This window comes from Somniosus microcephalus, chromosome 1 (assembly GCF_052327205.1).
Source record: "Somniosus microcephalus isolate GS21.2 chromosome 1, FLI_Smic_1.0, whole genome shotgun sequence".
NCBI classification, from domain to species: Eukaryota; Metazoa; Chordata; class Chondrichthyes; order Squaliformes; family Somniosidae; genus Somniosus; species Somniosus microcephalus.
The window spans coordinates 14,769,116-14,787,670 of NC_140987.1; the positions used below are offsets into that span (position 1 = coordinate 14,769,116).

Below are 18,555 nucleotides of genomic sequence, written 5' to 3' on the forward strand. Positions count from 1 at the left end.
AATACTGTGCACAGATTTGATTTCCGTACCTAAGGAAGGATATACTTGCCTTAGAGGGAGTGTAACAAAAGTTCACTAGATTGATTCCTGGGATGAGAGGGCTGTCCTATGAGGAGAGATTGTGTAGAATGGGCCGATACTCTCTGGAGTTTAGAAGAATGAGAGGTGATCTCATTGAAACATACAAGATTCTGAGGGGGATTGACAGGGTCGATGCTGAGAGGTTGTTTCCCCTGGCTGGAGAGTCTAGAACTAGGGGGCATAGTCTCAGGATAAGGGATCGGCCATTTAGGACTGAGATGAGGAGAAATGTCTTCACTCGGAGGGTTGTGAATCTTTGGAATTCTCTATCCCAGAGGGCTGTGGATGCTGAATCATTGAGTATATTCAAGGCTGAGATGGATAGATTTTTGGAAAGTGCAGCTGAGGTAGAAGATCAGCCATGATCTTATTGAATGGCTCGAGGGGCCAAATACTGGGATCATCCTCGTTAATGCATTCAGTGTCAGCAGTGGGGCGCGCTCTCGCCTCTGAGTCAGCAGGTTACGGGTTCAAGCCCCACTCCAGAGACTTGAGCACATAATCCAGGCTGACACTCCCAGTGCAGTGCTGGGGGAGTGCGGCACTGTCGGAGGTGCCGTCTTTCAGATGAGACGTTAAACCCAGGCCCCGTCTGCTCTCTGAGGTGGGCGTAAAAGATGGGACTATTTTGAAGAAGAGCAGGGGAGTTCTCCCCGGTGTCCTGGAGCTAATGTTCCTCGCTCAAACAACCGCACTAGAATAGATCATTGTGTTATCTTTCTGTGTACAAAATGGCTGCAATGTTTACCCATAAAAACTGAGTTGTGTGATTGATGCAAGTTATAGAACCACACAGCACAGAAGGAAACCATTCAGCCAATCGTGCCTGTGCTGTCATTGAACGAGCTCTCCAATTAGTCCCACTCCCCTGCTCTTTCCCCATAGCCCTGTAAATATTTCCTTTTTCAAGCATTTATCCAATTTCCTTCCTATTTGCTTTTATGTTGTGATCTGTTATGCGCTGCCTGAAAAGACTGTGGATGCAGATTCAGTAGTAACTTTCCAAAGGGAATTGGATAAATACTTAAAGGAGAAAAATTTGCAGGGATATGGGGAAAGAACAGGGGGAGTGGGATTAATTGGATAGCTCTTTCAAAGAGCCGGCACAGGAACAATGATTGTATGACCTGAACTGAACTACTAGTATCTTTTTTCTCTTTATTACCAGGTGCCTAAAATAATAGTTTTATTATTAAATCTCGAACGTTGACGAGATCATGGTTTAATTGAATCGTACCTGCAGTCTCCAGTCACCACTGGTATGCTGGCAAAGTAAGGAAGATCTCTGTGTTGACTGCTGAGACTTGCTGCCATCCTGATCGCCAATGGGGGTCCTAATGTCCAAGAAGCAGACTGTGCAGCAGGTGCAGAAGGCCAGTGTGGTGGTGTCGGCCTTCAAGGAGGGGCTGAAGGACAAAGGGTCAACCAGGAGCAAAGCCGAGCCACCCCCGGGCAAGCTGGAGGCTGAGGAGCCCAGACAAGATCAGGACACGGAGGTGGCTGGAGGATCTCAGCCCAACGCAGAGGAGGCAAAGTGGAACCAGGCTGCTTGGGAGAGGCTGAGAGATGGCAAAGGAGTCGAGCCAGAGGAGCTCGAGTGGAATGAAGGAGGCACTCCGCCGGCCTTCATCAGGCCCAAGAGGCAGCTTGGAGATGACGAATCACTTGATATCAGTCTGCAGGAAAAAGATGAGGTAGGATTTTACTTTTGATGATGTCATAATTCTAGATCAATACAAACCATGCTAAATTTAGAATCCCCATGGAACAAACCTCTTCCCATTCTCTCCCATTGTATAGAATCCCAATGGACCAAACCACTTCCCAGTCACTCCCATTGTACAGAATTCCAATGGACCAAACCCCTTCCCATTCACTCCCATTGTACAGAATCCCAATGGCCCAAACCCCTTCCCATTCACTCCCATTGTATAGAATCCCAATGGCCCAATCCCCTTCCCATTCACTCCCATTGTATAGAATCCCAATGGCCCAAACCCCTTCCCATTCACTCCCATTGTACAGAATCCCAATGGCCCAAACCCCTTCCCATTCACTCCCATTGTATAGAATCCCAATGGCCCAAACCCCTTCCCATTCACTCCCATTGTATAGAATCCCAATGGCCCAATCCCCTTCCCATTCACTCCCATTGTATAGAATCCCAATGGCCCAATCCCCTTCCCATTCACTCCCATTGTATAGAATCCCAATGGACCAAACCCCTTCCCATTCACTCCCATTGTATAGAATCCCAATGGACCAAACCTCTTAATAATTACCACTATGGAATTCCAGTAGATTGTAACCTTTCTCATTAATTCTTCTTGCACCGATTTGTTTTATAAACACCTTTCCATTATTTTACAAATGACTATAGTCAAAGGAGCCAAACCTCTTCCCATTCAAATACAAAGACAAATTAACTTTACCCCTTCCCATTCCCTACAAAATAGTCAAAAGGACCATTCACTCCCAGACACAGAATTCCTGATCCATGCATAGCACCCAAACTACCAAATATACAATAAAAATCTTACATCAGCATGCACTTCCTGTCTATGAAACTTTACTTCCAGTTATCGTGTTTTTGGCACACTTTGTGCCAATGTTTCCCGTTATAAATTCCTACAGAAAAAATCAAGCAAGAACTGGCATTTCTGCAGCGCCTTTCACAACCACCGGACGTCCCACGGCGCTTCACAGCCAATGAAGTTCTTTTTGAAGTGGAGTCACTGTTGTAATGTGGGAAATGCAGCAGCCATTTTGAACACAACAAGCTCCCACAAACAGCAATCGTCTTCAAAATAGTGCCATGGGATCTTTTACATCCACCTGAGAGGACAGATGGGGCCTCGGTTTAACATCTCATCCAAAAGACAGCACCTCTGACAGTGCAGCGCTCCCTCAGTACTCCACTGGGAGTGTCAGCCTAGATTATGTGCTCAAGTCTCTGGAGTGGAACTTGAGCCCACAGCCTTCTGAGTCAGAGGCGAGGGTGCTACCAACTGAGCCACAGCTGACAATACATATGTTCCTATTTATAATGTAGGTTATCTATGTAAACATCACTCTGTAATTGTACCCCAGTGGTGGCGGTGTCACGCAACAGTTATGCGTCTGCCAAGCTCCTCGACATTTACTGCATCTTATTTAACTTTTGCGTTTGGATGCATTGGTCCAAGTATGCCCTGCCCTTTAAGTGCACTTCACTGAACACTGTGCTTCACTAATAGACTGCAAAGCTGAACAGGATACTCTACAGGGGGATCTGAGTATACTTGGGAATGGGGCAGACAGGTGGCAGATGCAGTTGAATGTAGAGCAAAGCAAAATGTTTCACATGGGGACAAAAGTTCCAGCAAGGGACTATTACTTAAATGGAAAGAAAATAATGTGCATGGAAAATGAAAGCGATCTTGGAGTACTGATAAATAGAAACATCGAAAAATAGGAGCAGGAGTAGGCCATTCAGCCCTTCGAGCCTGCTCCGCCATTCAATATGATCATGGCTGATCCTCTATCCCAATACCATATTCCCGCTCTCTCCCCATACCCCTTGATGCCTTTTGTGTCTAGAAATCTATCTATCTCCTTCTTAAATATATTCAGTGACTTGGCCTCCACAGCCTTCTGTGGTAGAGAATTCCATAGGTTCACCACCCTCTGAGTGAAGAAATTTCTCCTCATCTCAGTCCTAAATGTTCTACCCCGTATCCTGAGACTGTGACCCCTCGTTCTAGACCCCCCCCAGCCAGGGGAAACATCCTCCCTGCATCCAGTCTGTCTAGCCCTGTCAGAATTTTATACGTTTCAATGAGATCCCTTCTCATTCTTCTAAACTCTAGTGAATACAGGCCTAGTTGACCCAATCTCTCCTCATACGACAGTACTGCCACCCCAGGAATCAGTCTGGTGAACAATCTATTGCTCGATGGCAGTGACAAAAGCAAATCAGACATTGGGATGTATTAAAAGGTCAATATTGAGCCGGCATCGTGAGGTAATCTTACCACTTTATAAATCATTGGTGTGCCCGCACTTAGAATACTGTGTACATGGTCACAGTAGCATAGTGGTTATGTTACTGGACTAGTGACCCAGAGGGCCTGGCCTAATTATCCAAGAGATATGCGTTCAAATCCCACTATGGCAGCTGAGGAATTTAAATTCACTTAAATAAATCTGGAATTTAAAAAAGCTAGTGACAGAACTATTGAATCCCATCTGGTTCACTAACTATTAACTGCCCTCTGAAATGACCCAGCGAGACACTCAGTTGTAACAAACTGTTACAAAGAAGTATAATTTACGTGGGAGCACCTTGACTGCAGCGGTTCAAGAAGGTGGCTCCTCACCACCTCCTCATGGGCAATAAATACTGGCTTTGCCAGCGATGCCCTGAACGAATAATAGAAAAAAAGTTCTGATTGCCACATTACAGAAAGGATATTACAGCTATTGGCTCTTAATATATATCTTTAGGATATAGATGAGGGCAACCAGAATGGTTCAGTCATTAAATTAGATTATGTAAACTGGGTGTGTTCTCACTGGAAAAGAGAAGGTCGAGGGGTGATGCGATTGCTGTTTTTAGGGTTCTAAAGGGAGTAGATAATGTTGACCGTGACAAGCTGTCTCACTGTGTCCGAGGAAGGATGTTCTTGCCATGGAAGGAGTGCAGCGAAGATTCACCAGGCTGATACCTGGGATGGCAGGAATGACGTATGAGGAGAGATTGTGTCGATTGGGCTTGTACTCACTGGAGTTTAGAAGATTGAGAGGGGATCTCATCGAAACCTATAAAATTCTGTCAGGCCTGGACAGACTAGATGCAGGAAGGATGTTCCCGATGGCCAGGGAGTCTAGAACTAGGGGTCATAGTCTAAGGATAAGGGGTAAGCCATTTAGGACTGAGATGAGGAGGAATTTCTTCACCCAGAGAGTGGTGAACCTGTGGAATTCTCTGCCACAGAGGGCGGTGGAGGCCAGTTCATTAAATATATTCAAGAAGGAGTTGGATATATTTCTTAAGGCTAAAGGGATCAAGGGATATGGGGAGAAGGCAGGGACAGGGTACTGAATTTGGATGATCAGCCATGATCTCACTGAATGGCGGAGCAGGCTCGAGGGGCCGAATAGCCTACTCCTGCTCCTATCTTCTATGTTTCTATGTCCAGGACAGTAGAACCAGAGGGCACGGCCTGCGCTTGAAGGGGGTAAATTCAAAACTAATCTGTGGAAATAATATTTCAGTGAGCGAGTGGCCAATCTATGGAACAGGCACCCTCGGGAGACGGTGGAAGCAGTTAGTATTGATTCATTCCAATACAAATTAGATAGAATTCTTTCAGGAAATAACATTTTGGGATAAGGTATGGGAGTAATCTGTGCCCTCTTGGGTTTATTTTCTGCGCGGCCCCTTTAACTGGCTGCGCAGCGCATTTGAAATTTCACGCATGTGCATTTTTTTCCATATAAAAAGCCAATGAGTGGCCTGTGCGGGAGCTCTAGACCGTTGTGCGGCCGCGCAGCTTAGCGGCAACATTCAACATGACATGTGGTGAGTGTAGCGAGCTCGGGAGGAAGAGGTGACTTTGGACCTCTGGTTCCTGAAGCTTTCCATCACTGGGGGTTTTCCTCACCTCGTGTCTGGGTCTGTTGTAGGCTCACTGATAGAGATTGATCGCTGTGATTGGTCAACAACTCCATTATCGTTGTATCTTGAGATGACCATGATGGTAGAAGGCGAACTGGATGGAACTTGGCCTTTTTCCGTCCAGCAACTCCTGTGTTCCTGTGTTTATCTTTAATCTACATTTCCATCACCTAGGAGATCATCATTGATAAATTTAAATACTTCAATTAACAGCCTTTGCATGTTGTATCTCTGAGTGAAATGCAGAGATGAAGATTAATTTTTAATTATTATGCAGCTGTAACCTTACAGTGACTAACATAGGGTGTGAGAAAAGCAGTGACTGAGATCGATAATTATGCAATTCGCTAACATACCCAACAAAGTGCTATTACTTTATGTGTGAGAAAGAATTTAGTGCATTAGAACAGGACAAGTACAGAGTTTGTCTATTTCATTATCAAACACTCCCAGGGCAGGTACAGCACGGGTTAGGTACAGAGTAAAGCTCCCTCTACACTGTCCTGTCAAACACTCCCAGGGCAGGTACAGCACGGGTTAGATACAGAGTAAAGCTCCCTCTACACTGTCCCGTCAAACACTCCCAGGGCAGGTACAGCATGGGTTAGATACAGAGTAAAGCTCCCTCTACACTGTCCCATCAAACACTCCCAGGGCAGGCAGCATAAGAACATCAGAATTAGGAGCAGGAGTAGGTCATTTGGCCCTTCGAGCCTGCTCTGCCATTCAAGAAGATCATAGCTGATCATCTGCCTCAACTCAACCTATCCCCATATCCCTTGATTCCCTTAGTATCCAAAAATCTATCGATCTCTGTCTTGAATATACTCAACGACTGAGCCTCCACAGCCCTCTGGGACAGAGAACTCCAAAGATTCACAACCCTCTGAGTGAAGAAATTCCTCCTCATCTCAGTCTTAAATGGCCGACCCCTTATCCTGAGACTATGCCCCCTAGTTCTAGACTCTCCAGCCAGGGGAAACAACCTCTCAGCCTCTACCCTGTCAATCCCCCTCAGAATCTTGTATGTTTCAATGAGATCACCTCTCATTCTTCTAAACTCCAGAGAGTATCGGCCCATTCTACACAATCTCTCATCATAGGACAGCCCTCCCATCCCAGGAATCAATCTTCACCTTGTAGACTGCTTATCCAGTCTGGCTTTAATTGCTTAATTGCAATAATGTTATCACACTTCCTGTTAAAATCACAGAGTCATAGAACGGTCACAGCACGAAAGAAGGCGATTCGGCCCGTCAAGCCTGTGCCAGCTCTCAGCTAGTGCCACTGCCCTGCCTTTTCCTGGTAGCCCTGCAAATATTTTTCCTTCTGATACTTATCCAACTCCCTTTTGAAAGCTGTAATTGAGTCTGCCTCCACCACCCTATCAGGCAGTGCATTCCAGATCCTAAACACTCGCTGAGTAAAAAGATTTTCCTCATGTCGCCTTTGGTTCTTTTGCCAATCACCTTCAATCCGTGTCCTCTGGTTCTCGACCCTTCTGCCAATGGGAACAGTGTCTCTCTATCTACTCTGTCCAGACCCCTCATGATTTTGAACACCTCTATCAAATCTCCTCTCAACCTTCTCTGCTCCAAGGAGAACAACCCCAGCTTCTCTAGTCTATCCACGTAACTGAAGTCCCTCATTCCTGGAATCATTCTCATAAATCTCTCCTGCACCCTCTCTAAGGCCTTCACATCCTTCCTAAAGTGCGGTGCCCAGAATTGGACACAGTACTCCAGTTGGGGCTGAACCAGTGTTTTATACATGTTCATCATAATTTCCACACTTTTGTACCCTATACCTCTATTTATGAAGCTCAGGATCCCATAAGCCTTTTTAACCGCTTTCTCAACCTGCCCTGCCACCTTCAACAATTTGTGCACACATACCCCCAGGTCTCTCTGTTCGTGCAGACCCTTTATAGGATTGTACCCTTTAGTTTATATGCCCTCTCCTCATTCTTTCTACCAAAATGTATCACTTCACACTTTTCTGTGTTAAATTTTATCTGCCATGTGTCCGCCCATTTCACCAGCCTGTCTATGTCTTCCTGAAGTCTATCACTCTCCTCCTCACTGTTCACTTATACTTCCAAGTTTTGTGTCATCTGCAAATTTTGAAATTGTGCCCTGTACACCCACGTCCAAGTCATTGATATATATCAAGAAAAGCAGTGGTCCTAGAACCGACCCCTGGGGAACACCACTGTATACCTTCCTCCAGTCCGAAAAACAACCGTTCCCCACTACTCTCTGTTTCCTATCACTTAGCCAATTCCGTATCCATGCTGCCACTGTCCCTTTTATTCCATGGGCTTCAACTTTGCTGGTAAGCCTATTATGTGGCACTTTATCAAACACCTTTTGGAAGTCCATGTACACCACGTCAACCGTATTGCCCTCATCAACCCTCTCTGTTACCTCATCAAAAAACTCAATCAAGTTAGTTAAACATGATTTGCCTTTAACAAATCCATTCTCACTTTCCTTAATTAATCCACACCTATCCAAGTGACTGTTAATTTTGTCCCTGATTCTGTTTCTAAAAGCTTCCCCACCAGCGAGGTTAAACTGACTGGCCTGTAGTTGCTGGGTTTATCTTACCACCCGTTTTTGAACAATGGTGTAACATTTGAAATTCTCCAGTCCTCTGGCACCACCACCGTATCTGTGAGAAGCAGTTTGAGATGTTTCTGATAGGCCTGAAGCGGTGCTGTAGCATTGCACATCTTTCTTCACAAGATGACAAAACATAATTCCCAGGCCAGTTTTGGGGCATGAAACCTCAGGCCTAGTATTGTCAAACTCTGTTGGTAGAATGCAAACGTTGACGCAAAGGCAGATGGAGGAAGAATACAGAGCTGGAAAGAGAGAGAGAGAGAGAGAAAGAGAGCGAGAGGGCAATAGAGAGACAGCGAGAGAGTAAAGCTCCCTTTACACTGTCCCATCAAACACTCCCAGGGCAGGTACAGCATAGGTTAGATACAGAATAAATCTCCCTCTACACTGTCCCATCAAACACTCCCAGGGCAGGTACAGCACGGGTTAGATACAGAGTAAAGCTCCCTCTTCACTGTCCCATCAAACACTCCCAGGGCAGGTACAGCATGGGTTAGATACAGAGTAAAGCTCCCTCTACACTGACCCATCAAACACTCCCAGGGCAGGTACAGCACGGGTTAGATACAGAGTAAAGCTCCCTCTTCACTGTCCCATCAAACACTCCCAGGGCAGGTACAGCATGGGTTAGATACAGAGTAAAGCTCCCTCTACACTGACCCATCAAACACTCCCAGGGCAGGTACAGCACGGGTTAGATACAGAGTAAAGCTCCCTCTTCACTGTCCCATCAAACACTCCCAGGGCAGGTACAGCATGGGTTAGATACAGAATAAAGCTCCCTCTACACTGTCCCATCAAACACTCCCAGGGCAGGTACAGCACGGGTTAGATACAGAATAAAGCTCCCTCTACACTGTCCCATCAAACACTCCCAGGGCAAGTACAGCACGGGTTAGATACAGAGTAAAGCTCCCCCTACACTGTCCCATCAAACCCTTAATACCGTAGGCTAACAAAAACCTATCGATCTCCGATACAATGTTATTAATTGCGCTAATGTACTGCATTTTGTGGGCGAGTGTTCCACACTTCTACCACCCTTTGCAGCCATGCATTAATGCAGCCAAATGTGGTTTTGGCCGAGGTATATATTGTTAGACTCGCAGACTGAGAGGCCATTGAACAGTTGCTATAAATTTTAACGTAGTTGTTTTTGCTGAAACTTCTCGACGGGTCGGTTGCAGGCTGTAGGATATTTCAGGCGTTGAATCGCGGCCCATTCTTATGTAAATCGAAGGGTGAATACTTCAAGTGAGACGAGCAAGCGGGGGTGGCAGGGACTGTGGAGTGACAGCCCGTGGTGCCAGAGTCTGTTGAATGATTCGCACAGCCTGGTAATTAACCTGAGCCACACACACTGCTCTATTTACAGCCTCGTGAGAGACGTCTCTCTAATTACCCGAGTTAGTGGGCGTATCAATTTATTTGTTCGACAAATTTGCTCTGCTCCGCTCTTGACTCTTGCTCGTAGTGTTGCCCACTCCCCCTGATTGCCCTACACTTCTGCAACCTGGGAGAAAGATTATGGGGGAATCTTTTTTTAAATACGTATGGGAGAAGTTATAACAGACTGAACAGACTGAGGCTCTTTTCTGTAGAAATAAGAAGGCTGAGGGATGACCTGATAGAGGTCTTTAAAATGATGAAACGTTTTGATCGGATAGACTTAGAGAAGATGTTTCCACTTGTGGAGGGAGACCAGAACTCGGGGCCATCAATATAAGATAGTCACCAAGAATTCCAATGGGGAATTCAGGAGAAACTTCTTTCCCCAGAGAGTGGTGAGAATGTGGAACTCGCTACCACAGGGAGTGGTTGAGGCGGATAGTACAGATGCATTTAAGGAGAAGCTAGTTAAACCCATGAGGGAGAAAGGGATGGAGAAGTGAGAAAGTGGAGAAGTGAAAAAGAAAATAAGAGGGGCAAAGAGTGGGTATGAGAATGGCCCAGAACTTGGTGTCGGGGGCTTGCCGCGCGTGCAAGCCCCCGATGTGCGCTCACCCTGCGCGCCGACATCTGAAACCTGGCCCGCAGTGGATTTCCTGTCAGTGGCCCGGTTCTGATGTCGGTGCGCTGTGCTAACCTGACCCAGTGGCGTAGTTAGTGCGATGTGCCGGCTGGGATCAGGTGAGCACTGTTCAGCCAATCAGGGGAGGGGAAACTTCATTCATAAGTTTGAGAGTAAGAACTGTCAAACTCATGAGAAGTACTGCACCCCAAAACACTACTTAAATTTTAAATAAAATTTTAAAAAAACATCCCAATCATTAAATTAAGTATAAATAAGTTTAAAAAAATAATTTAAACAATAATTTTTTTTTGTTGAAAAAATACATTTTTAATAAAAAGGGTCTAAAACTAAACTTACCTTATTGTAGATTCTTTAAAATAATAAACCTGTGAAAAAAAAATTCTAAATTGCACTAAAACACCACTTACCTGTAAAAATAAATACTTACGTGCTTTTTACAAGCGTAAAGACCGGAGGCCTTTAGACATGCGCAAATCCCCCAAAACAGAGGAAATCCAAGACGCACGCGCTGTCCCCTACAGTGCACGCGCTAGCCTCTTCAACTCTTGGGTTAGAGGAGAGGAAATGCCGGTTTTCAGCGCATGTGCTGTGCATGCTGAAAACCGGCATTTCCTCCGGCCAGACACGTGATTACCCCTTCCGTACTCACGCGTTTGGGGAGGAATTACTGCCCCAATAGAATGGCAGCCGACATAAAAGGTAATCCTAAAGTCTTCCATAGGCAAATAAATAGTAAGAGGAGGGGTGGGACCAAAAAGGAGACCTATGCATGGAGGCAGAGGGTATGGCTGAGGTACTAAATGAGTACTTTGCATCTGTCTTCACCAAGGAAGAGGATGCTGCCGTAGACAAAGTGAAGGAGGAGGTAGTGGAGACACTGGATAGGATAAAAATTGATAGAGGAGGTACTAGAAAGGCTGCCTGTACTTAAAGTAGATAAGTCACCAGGAGTGGATGAGATGCATCCTAGGATGCTGAGGGAATTGAGGGCGGAAATCGCGGAGGTACTGGCCCTAATATTCCAATCCTCCATAGATACGGGGGTGGTGCCACCAGTTGGGCCTAATGGCCTGTTGCTGTGCTATAAATACCTTGTTAAAAGATGGGGGTGGGGTAAAGAGGCTGTTTGATTGACAGTCAAGAACCGTCCAATCGGGTAACAAAGAATCTGTGGGCTTTCTGATTGGTGCAGGCAGGTGGTGCGCAGCGAGGATTATACAGGATAACATAAAACTTCACAGCACAGAAACAGGCCATTCGGCCCAACTGGTCCGTGCCAGTGTTTCTGCTCCGCACCAACCTCCTCCCACCCCTCTTCATCTCACGCTATCAGCATAAGATGGACGTGTCGGGCGACCAATGGCGAGGGGGTGGGGGCGGGGCCGGTTGGAGGCTGGGAGGTCATGTGACGAAACTTCCAGCACTGGCAATCCATAGACGGGGCCAGCAAATCTGTTTCCATACGTTGGTTTCTCATTGAAACATACAAGATTCTGAGGGGGATTGACAGGGTAGATGGCTGGAGTGTCTAGAACCAGGGGTCACAGTCTCAGGATAAGGGGTCGGCCATTTAGGACTAAGATGAGGAGGAATTTCTTCACTCTGAGGTTTGTGAATCTTTGGAATTCTCTACCCCAGAGGGCTGTGGGTGCTCAGTCATTGAGTATATTCAAGGCTGAGATCGATAGATTTTTGGTCTCTAGGGGAATCAAGGGATATGGAGATCGGGCGGGAAAGTGCAGTTTGAGGTCGATGATCAGCCATGATCTTATTGAATGGCGGAGCAGGCTCGAAGGGCCGAATGGCCAACTCCTACTCCTAATTATTGTGTTTTTGTGCTCTTATACTTGGCTGTGTTAAGGTCCTTTCGCAAGAGTTGTGTGTCGCTGTCACATTGAGAAATCGATGCGATAACCCGATGAGCAAGCACTTTCTCTTCGAGTCGAAACCGAAAATTCAGCAAAAAAAAAATCAAGTTCAAGCAGTTCTTTCATCTAATTTAATTTAATACTTTTAAAGGCTTCGGGTGAGGCGTCGGGTTACCGATCAGAAGAGAGATGATGTGTTGACTCGGAGGTAATGCATTTTGATGAGGTTGTTTATGTATTTTTTTTTATCCAATTAATTTTCAAAGGCCAGCCTGTGTTTTGCTGTGATAATGTTCGGAGGACAGTGGAGCGGTGTCATTAATCTCTCTGTTCAGCAACAGCAGCAGCAGCAGTCTACTCGCTCCCCCTGGCTCTGTTGACACATTTTAAGAAAAAGACAATAAAATAGACAGCTTGGTGACTTTGCCTGGAGTAACAACAACAATAACATTTTATAGCACCTTTCGCGTAGTAAAACGTTCCAAGGCATTTCACGGGAGCGTTATCAAACAAAACTTGACACCGAGCCACACGAGTTATATGGAGAGTTGGGCAAAGAGGTAGGTTTTAAGGAGGGCCTTAAAGGCAGAAACAGAGGTAGAGAGGCGGAGAGGTTTAGGCAGGGAACTCCAGAGCTTAGGGCCCAGGCGGCTGAAGGCACGGCCGCCAATGGTGGAGCGATTAAAATCGGGGATGCTCAAGAGGCCAGAATTGGAGGAGTGCAGATATCTTGGAGGTTTGTGGGGCTGGAGGAGATTAGACAGGCAGGGAGGGGCGAGGCCATGGAAGGATTTGAGAACAAGGATGAGAATTTTAAAAAAGCACGGGAAAGAATTTCATGGCACATAGGAACAGGAGGAGGCCATTCAGCCCCTCGAGCCTGTTCTGCCATTCAATCAGCCGGTGGCTGATCTGTATCTTAACTCTATTTACCCGCCTTAGTTCCGTAACCCTTAATACCCTTCCCCAACAAAAATCTATCAATCTCAGTTTTGACATTTTCAATTCACCCCCAGCATCAACAGCTTTTTTGGGGGAGAGAGTTCCAGATTTCCACCACCCTCTGTGTGAAGAAGTGCTTCCTGACATCACCCCTGAATGGCCTGGCTCTAATTTTAAGGTTATGCCCCCTTGTTCTGGACTCCCCCCACCAGAGGAAATAGTTTATCTCTATCTACCCTTAAACTCCTTTTAATCAGATTCAGATTCAGATTAGATTTATTTGCCATATGTAACAAGTACAATGGAATGCTTGTTCCCCGTGGGGACGCGTCAGCTATACATACAGCGCCGCGTTCAGAGTCAATACAATGGCTTCCCGTGGCAGTGGGAGCACGATGTCCCTCAGCCGCTCCGTCCTCCTCTTCACCGCGGCCTCCTCCTCGCTGTTGCCGGCTCCACGTGTGGTGGCCTGCTTCACCCGCTCTGGCCGCCATGCCCGGCTCCCCCCCTCCCATCCGGACTGCGAGTTACCCGATCATAATCTTAAACACCTCGATTATGATCACCCCTTAATCTTTTGTACTCGAGGGAATAATGACGCACGGCCGCGACTTGAACCGACCAGGAGCGATGTCGAGCAAGTAGAGTCCAAACCAATCCATGCTATCGGGCGACCCATGGCAGGGACGGGGTGGGAGGAGGTGGGAGGGGCGGGGCAGTTGGAGGCAGGAGATCATGTAACAAAATCTCCAGGAATTCATTCAACCAGAGTTTGCAATCCTAGCAAGGATTCGATACGGACTGATCACTATGGATCAACAAGATCTCACTTGTTTTTGATCTATTATCCCCTTTTGGTCCCAGATGACCTGGTCATTATCACGTTGCTGTTTGTGGGAGCTTGCTGTGCGCAGATTACATGGGATATACAACACAGGAACAGGCCATTCGGCCCAACCAGTTCGTGCCAGCGTTTATGCTCCACTCGAGCCTCCTCCCGTCTTTCCTCATCTAACTATCAGCATAACCCTCTATTCCCTTCTCCCTCATATGCTTATCTAACCGCCCCTTAAAAGCATCTATACTATTCGCTTCAACCACTCCCTGTGGTAGCGAGTTCCACATTCTCACCACTCTCTGGGTAAAGAAGTTTCTTCTGAATTCCCTATTGGATTTCTTGGTGACTATCTTATATTGACGGCCTCTAGTTATGCTCTTCCCCACAATGGACACATTCTCTCTCTATCCAAATTGGTTGCCGTGTTTCCTACATTACAACAGTGACCACACTTCAGAAAGTACTTTTTGGCTGTGGGGCGTTTAGGGACATCCTGAGGTTGTGAAAGGTGCTGTAGAAATGCGAGGTCTTTCCTTTCAGTGTTGAACGGAATTGAGTTATGTGCGTGTGGCGTGAGGCTCACTTCATGGAGTCCTTGTACCTGACCAGATCTCGGAAATAATCTGCCAAACTGGAAACCTTGCACCTTTCGGAAGCTGTTGGATAATCAGCACTCTCCGCCTTGGGAAATCCCAAATGTTCCTTTTCCCAGCAAGAGGAAGTAATGACCCATTAGGAGATGAGTTTGCTTTTGGTTGCTCGTATATCAATCTGTAGCAGACGATGCTTAATGTCATTACAGTTCCAAAGATTATCTGGTCATTTATCACATTGCTGTTTGTGGGAGCTTGCTGTGCGCAAATTGGCTGCTGCGTTTCCCACATTACAACAGTGACTCCACTTCAAAAGTACTTCGTTGGCTGTAAAGCACTTTGAGACGTCCGGTGGTCGTGAAAGGCGCTATAGAAATGCAAGTCTTTTCTTTTCAAAGTACTAACAGTTGAACACAATGACCCTACTGAAGCTCTCTATTTATATGTGACCAGACAACCACAATGGATCCCTCCGATCCCCCCACCCCCATTATCTATTACACAGTATTTACAGCACAGAAACAGGCCATTCGGCCCAGCTGCTCCGTGCCAGTGTTTATGCTCCACACGAGCCTCCTCCCACCCTTCTTCATCTCACCCCATCAGCACATCTTTCTATTCCTTCCTCCCTCGTGTCTTTATCTAGCTTCCCCTTAAATGCATCTGTGCAAGTTGCCTCTACTACTTCTCTGAAATCTAGTTCAGGATACCGTGCTATTTACATCAATGCAGTCACTGGCAATTTAAAAGATTAGTCACCATCTGAAGTACATTTCAACTAAGCAAATTCACACGTTTGTCACAGGCAGTCTTGACGTCCACGTACCCAATTCTTCTCTTTACCTTGTTTGCCCCTCTACTCTTCTCGCTTACAGTGTGGGGTATTTAACTCCGACCATTAGTATTGGGGGAAGAAGTCAACATGGATATCAAGTGGAACTCTGAGTGTATGATAACATACCCCACTCGGTAGGCGTGGAACTGTATCGCAAATGCTGAAAACACCCATTAGTTAGCCAGTGGAAAGGTTCTGGGATGTGAATTTATCTCTGGTGTAAAGTACAGTCTCACTCCTTCATACAATATAGAAGCGATACCACTGGGACTGCCTAAAAAAAATAGACGCGGCCCCATATAGCAGTGGCCCGAAGACCCGTGCAGATCGGGAGTGGGCCTCTGCCCTGCTGAATTGTTATCGGCGTGCCCGTTTTATGCCCACAAAACGATGATAAATTTAGACCCTGGAGAATTGTATATCCAAGTTTGCAAATGACACTAAGTTAGGAGGGACAGTAAGTTGTGCAGATGGCAGCAGGAAGTTACAAAGGGACATGGACCGATTAAATGAGTGGGCAAAACTAAGGTAGATAGAGTTCAATGTGGGCAAGTGTGCGGTCATCCACTTTAGATCTGAGAAAGACATTCTGATATTGTTGAATCATAGAATAATACAGCACAGAAGGAGGCCATCGAGTCTGCTCTGGCTCTTTCGAAGATCAATCCAGTTAGTCCCACTTCGCCACCCATTCCCCATATCCCTGCACTTTTTCTCCTTCAAGTATTTATCGGCAGCACATCCCAAACCCGCGACCTGTTCCACCTAGAAGGACAAGGGCAGCAGGCGCATGGGAACACCACCACCTCCAAGTTCCCCTCCAAGTCACACACCACCCTGACTTAGAAATATATCGCCGCTCCTTCATCGTCGCCGGGTCAAAATCCTGGAACTCCCTCCCTAACAGCACTGCGAGTACCTTCACCACACGGACTGTAGCGGTTCAAGAAGGCAGCTCACCACCACCTTCTCGAGGGCAATAAATGCTGGCACTGCCAGCATGCCCACATCCCATAAACAAATAAAACCATTTTTTTAAATTCCCTTTTGAAGGCAACTATTGAATCTGTATCCACCACCCTATCAGGCAGTGCATTCCAAATCCTAACCACTCGTTGAGTGAAAAAGTTTTTCCTCATCTCGCCTCTGATTCTTTTGCCAATCACCTTAAATCTGTGCCCTCTGGTTATCGACCCTTCAGCCATTGGAAACAGTTTCTCTTTATTTACTCGATCTAAACCCTTCATGATTTTAAACACCTCTATCAAATCTCCTCTTAGCCTTCTCTGCTCCAAGGAGAACAACACAGCTAGTTTAGGCTGCTGTGTGAGACAAGGGAGGATATTGCAGGGGCTATGGCACAAATTTTCAGAACCTCTCTGGCCACAGGGGAGGTGCCAGAGGACTGAAGAACAGCTAACGTAGTACAATTATTCAAGAAGGGTAGTAGGGATAAACCAGGGAATTACAGGCCAGTGAGTCTAACATCAGTGGTAGGGAAATTATTGGAAAATATTCTGAGGGATAGAATTAGTCTCCACTTGGAGAGGCAGGGATTAATCCAGGATAGTCAGCATGGCTTTGTCAGGGGGAGATCATGTCGAACCAATTTGATTGAATTTTTCGAGGGGGTGACTAGGTGTGTGGATGAGGGTAGTGCAGTTGATGTAGTCTACATGGACTTCAGTAAGGCTTTTGACAAAGTCCCACATGGGAGACTGGTCAAAAAGGTAAGAGCTCATGGGATCCAGGGCAATTTGGCACATAGAATCCAAAATTGGCTTAGTGGCAGGAGGCAGAGGGTGATGGTCGGAGGTTGTTTTTGTGACTGGAAGCCTGTGTCCAGTGGTGTACCGCAGGGATCGGTGCTAGGTCCTTTGCTGTTTGTAGTGTACATTAATGATTTTGATATGAATGTAGGAGGTATGATCAGTAAGTTTGCAGATGACACGAAAATTGGTGGAGTGGTAAATAGCGAGGAGGGAAGCCTCAGGCTACAGGATGATATAGACGGGTTGGTCAGATGGGCAGAACATTGGCAAATGGAATTTAACCCTGAAAAGTCTGAGGTGATGCATTTTGGGAGGACTAACAAGGCAAGGGAATACACAATGAATGGTAGGACCCTAGGAAGGACAGAGGATCAGTGGGACCTTGGTGTGCATGTACATGGATCCCTGAAGGCAGCAGGACAGGTAAATAAGGTGGTTAAAAAGGCATATGGGATACTTGCCTTCATTAGCCGAGGCATAGAATATAAGAGCAGGGAGGTTATGATGGAGCTGTACAAAACGCTAGTTAGGCCACAGCTGGAATACTGTGTGCAGTTCTGGTCACCACACTATAGGAAGGATGCGATTGCATTGGAGAGGGTGCAGAGGAGATTCACCAGGATGTTACCTGGGCTGGAGTGCTTCAGCTATGAAGAGAGACTGGACAGGCTGGGGTTGTTTTCCTTAGAGCAGAGAAGGCTGAGGGGGGACCTGATTGAGGTGTACAAAATTATGAGGGGCATAGATAGGGTAGATAGAAAGGAACTTTTCCCCTTAGTAGAGGGGTCAATAACCAGGGGGCATAGATTCAAGGTAAGGGGCAGGAGGTTTAGAGGGGATTTGAGGAAAAACTTTTTTACCCAGAGGGTGGTTGGAATCTGAAACTCACTGCCTGAAAGGGTGGTAGAGGCAGGAACCCTCACAACATTCAAGAAGCATTTAGATGAGCACTTGAAATGCCACAGCATACAAGGCTACGGACCAAGTGCTGGAAAATGGGATTAGAATAGACGGGGCTTGATGGCCGGCGTGGACACGATGGGCCGAAGGGCCTCTTTCTGTGCTGTATAACTCTGTGACTCTATGCATAACTGTGAACCCTCATCCCTGGAACCATTCTAGTTAATCTCTCTGCACCCTCTCCAAGGCCTTGACATCCTTCCTAAAGTACGGTGCCCAGAATTGAACACAATACTCCAGCTGAGGTATAACTAGAGATTTATAAAGGTTCATCATAACTTCCTTGCTTTTGTACTCTATGGGCTGGATTTTCTCAGCCCCTGAGGAGGCGGGTATGGAGGTGGGACT

At 46.3% G+C, this 18,555-nt stretch overlaps 1 protein-coding gene across 1 annotated transcript in view; it reads left to right on the forward strand.

The window, feature by feature from the left end:
- The first annotated feature begins 1,255 nt into the window (after positions 1-1,255).
- phf24 (PHD finger protein 24) overlaps positions 1,256-18,555 on the forward strand; it is a 79,433-nt gene continuing 62,133 nt past the window's right edge. Inside the window, exon 1 of the mRNA XM_085968221.1 lies at positions 1,256-1,775. Within this exon, the coding sequence (XP_085824347.1) occupies positions 1,407-1,775 (369 nt within the window). The 5' untranslated portion in view covers positions 1,256-1,406. The remainder of the gene's footprint in view (positions 1,776-18,555) is intronic.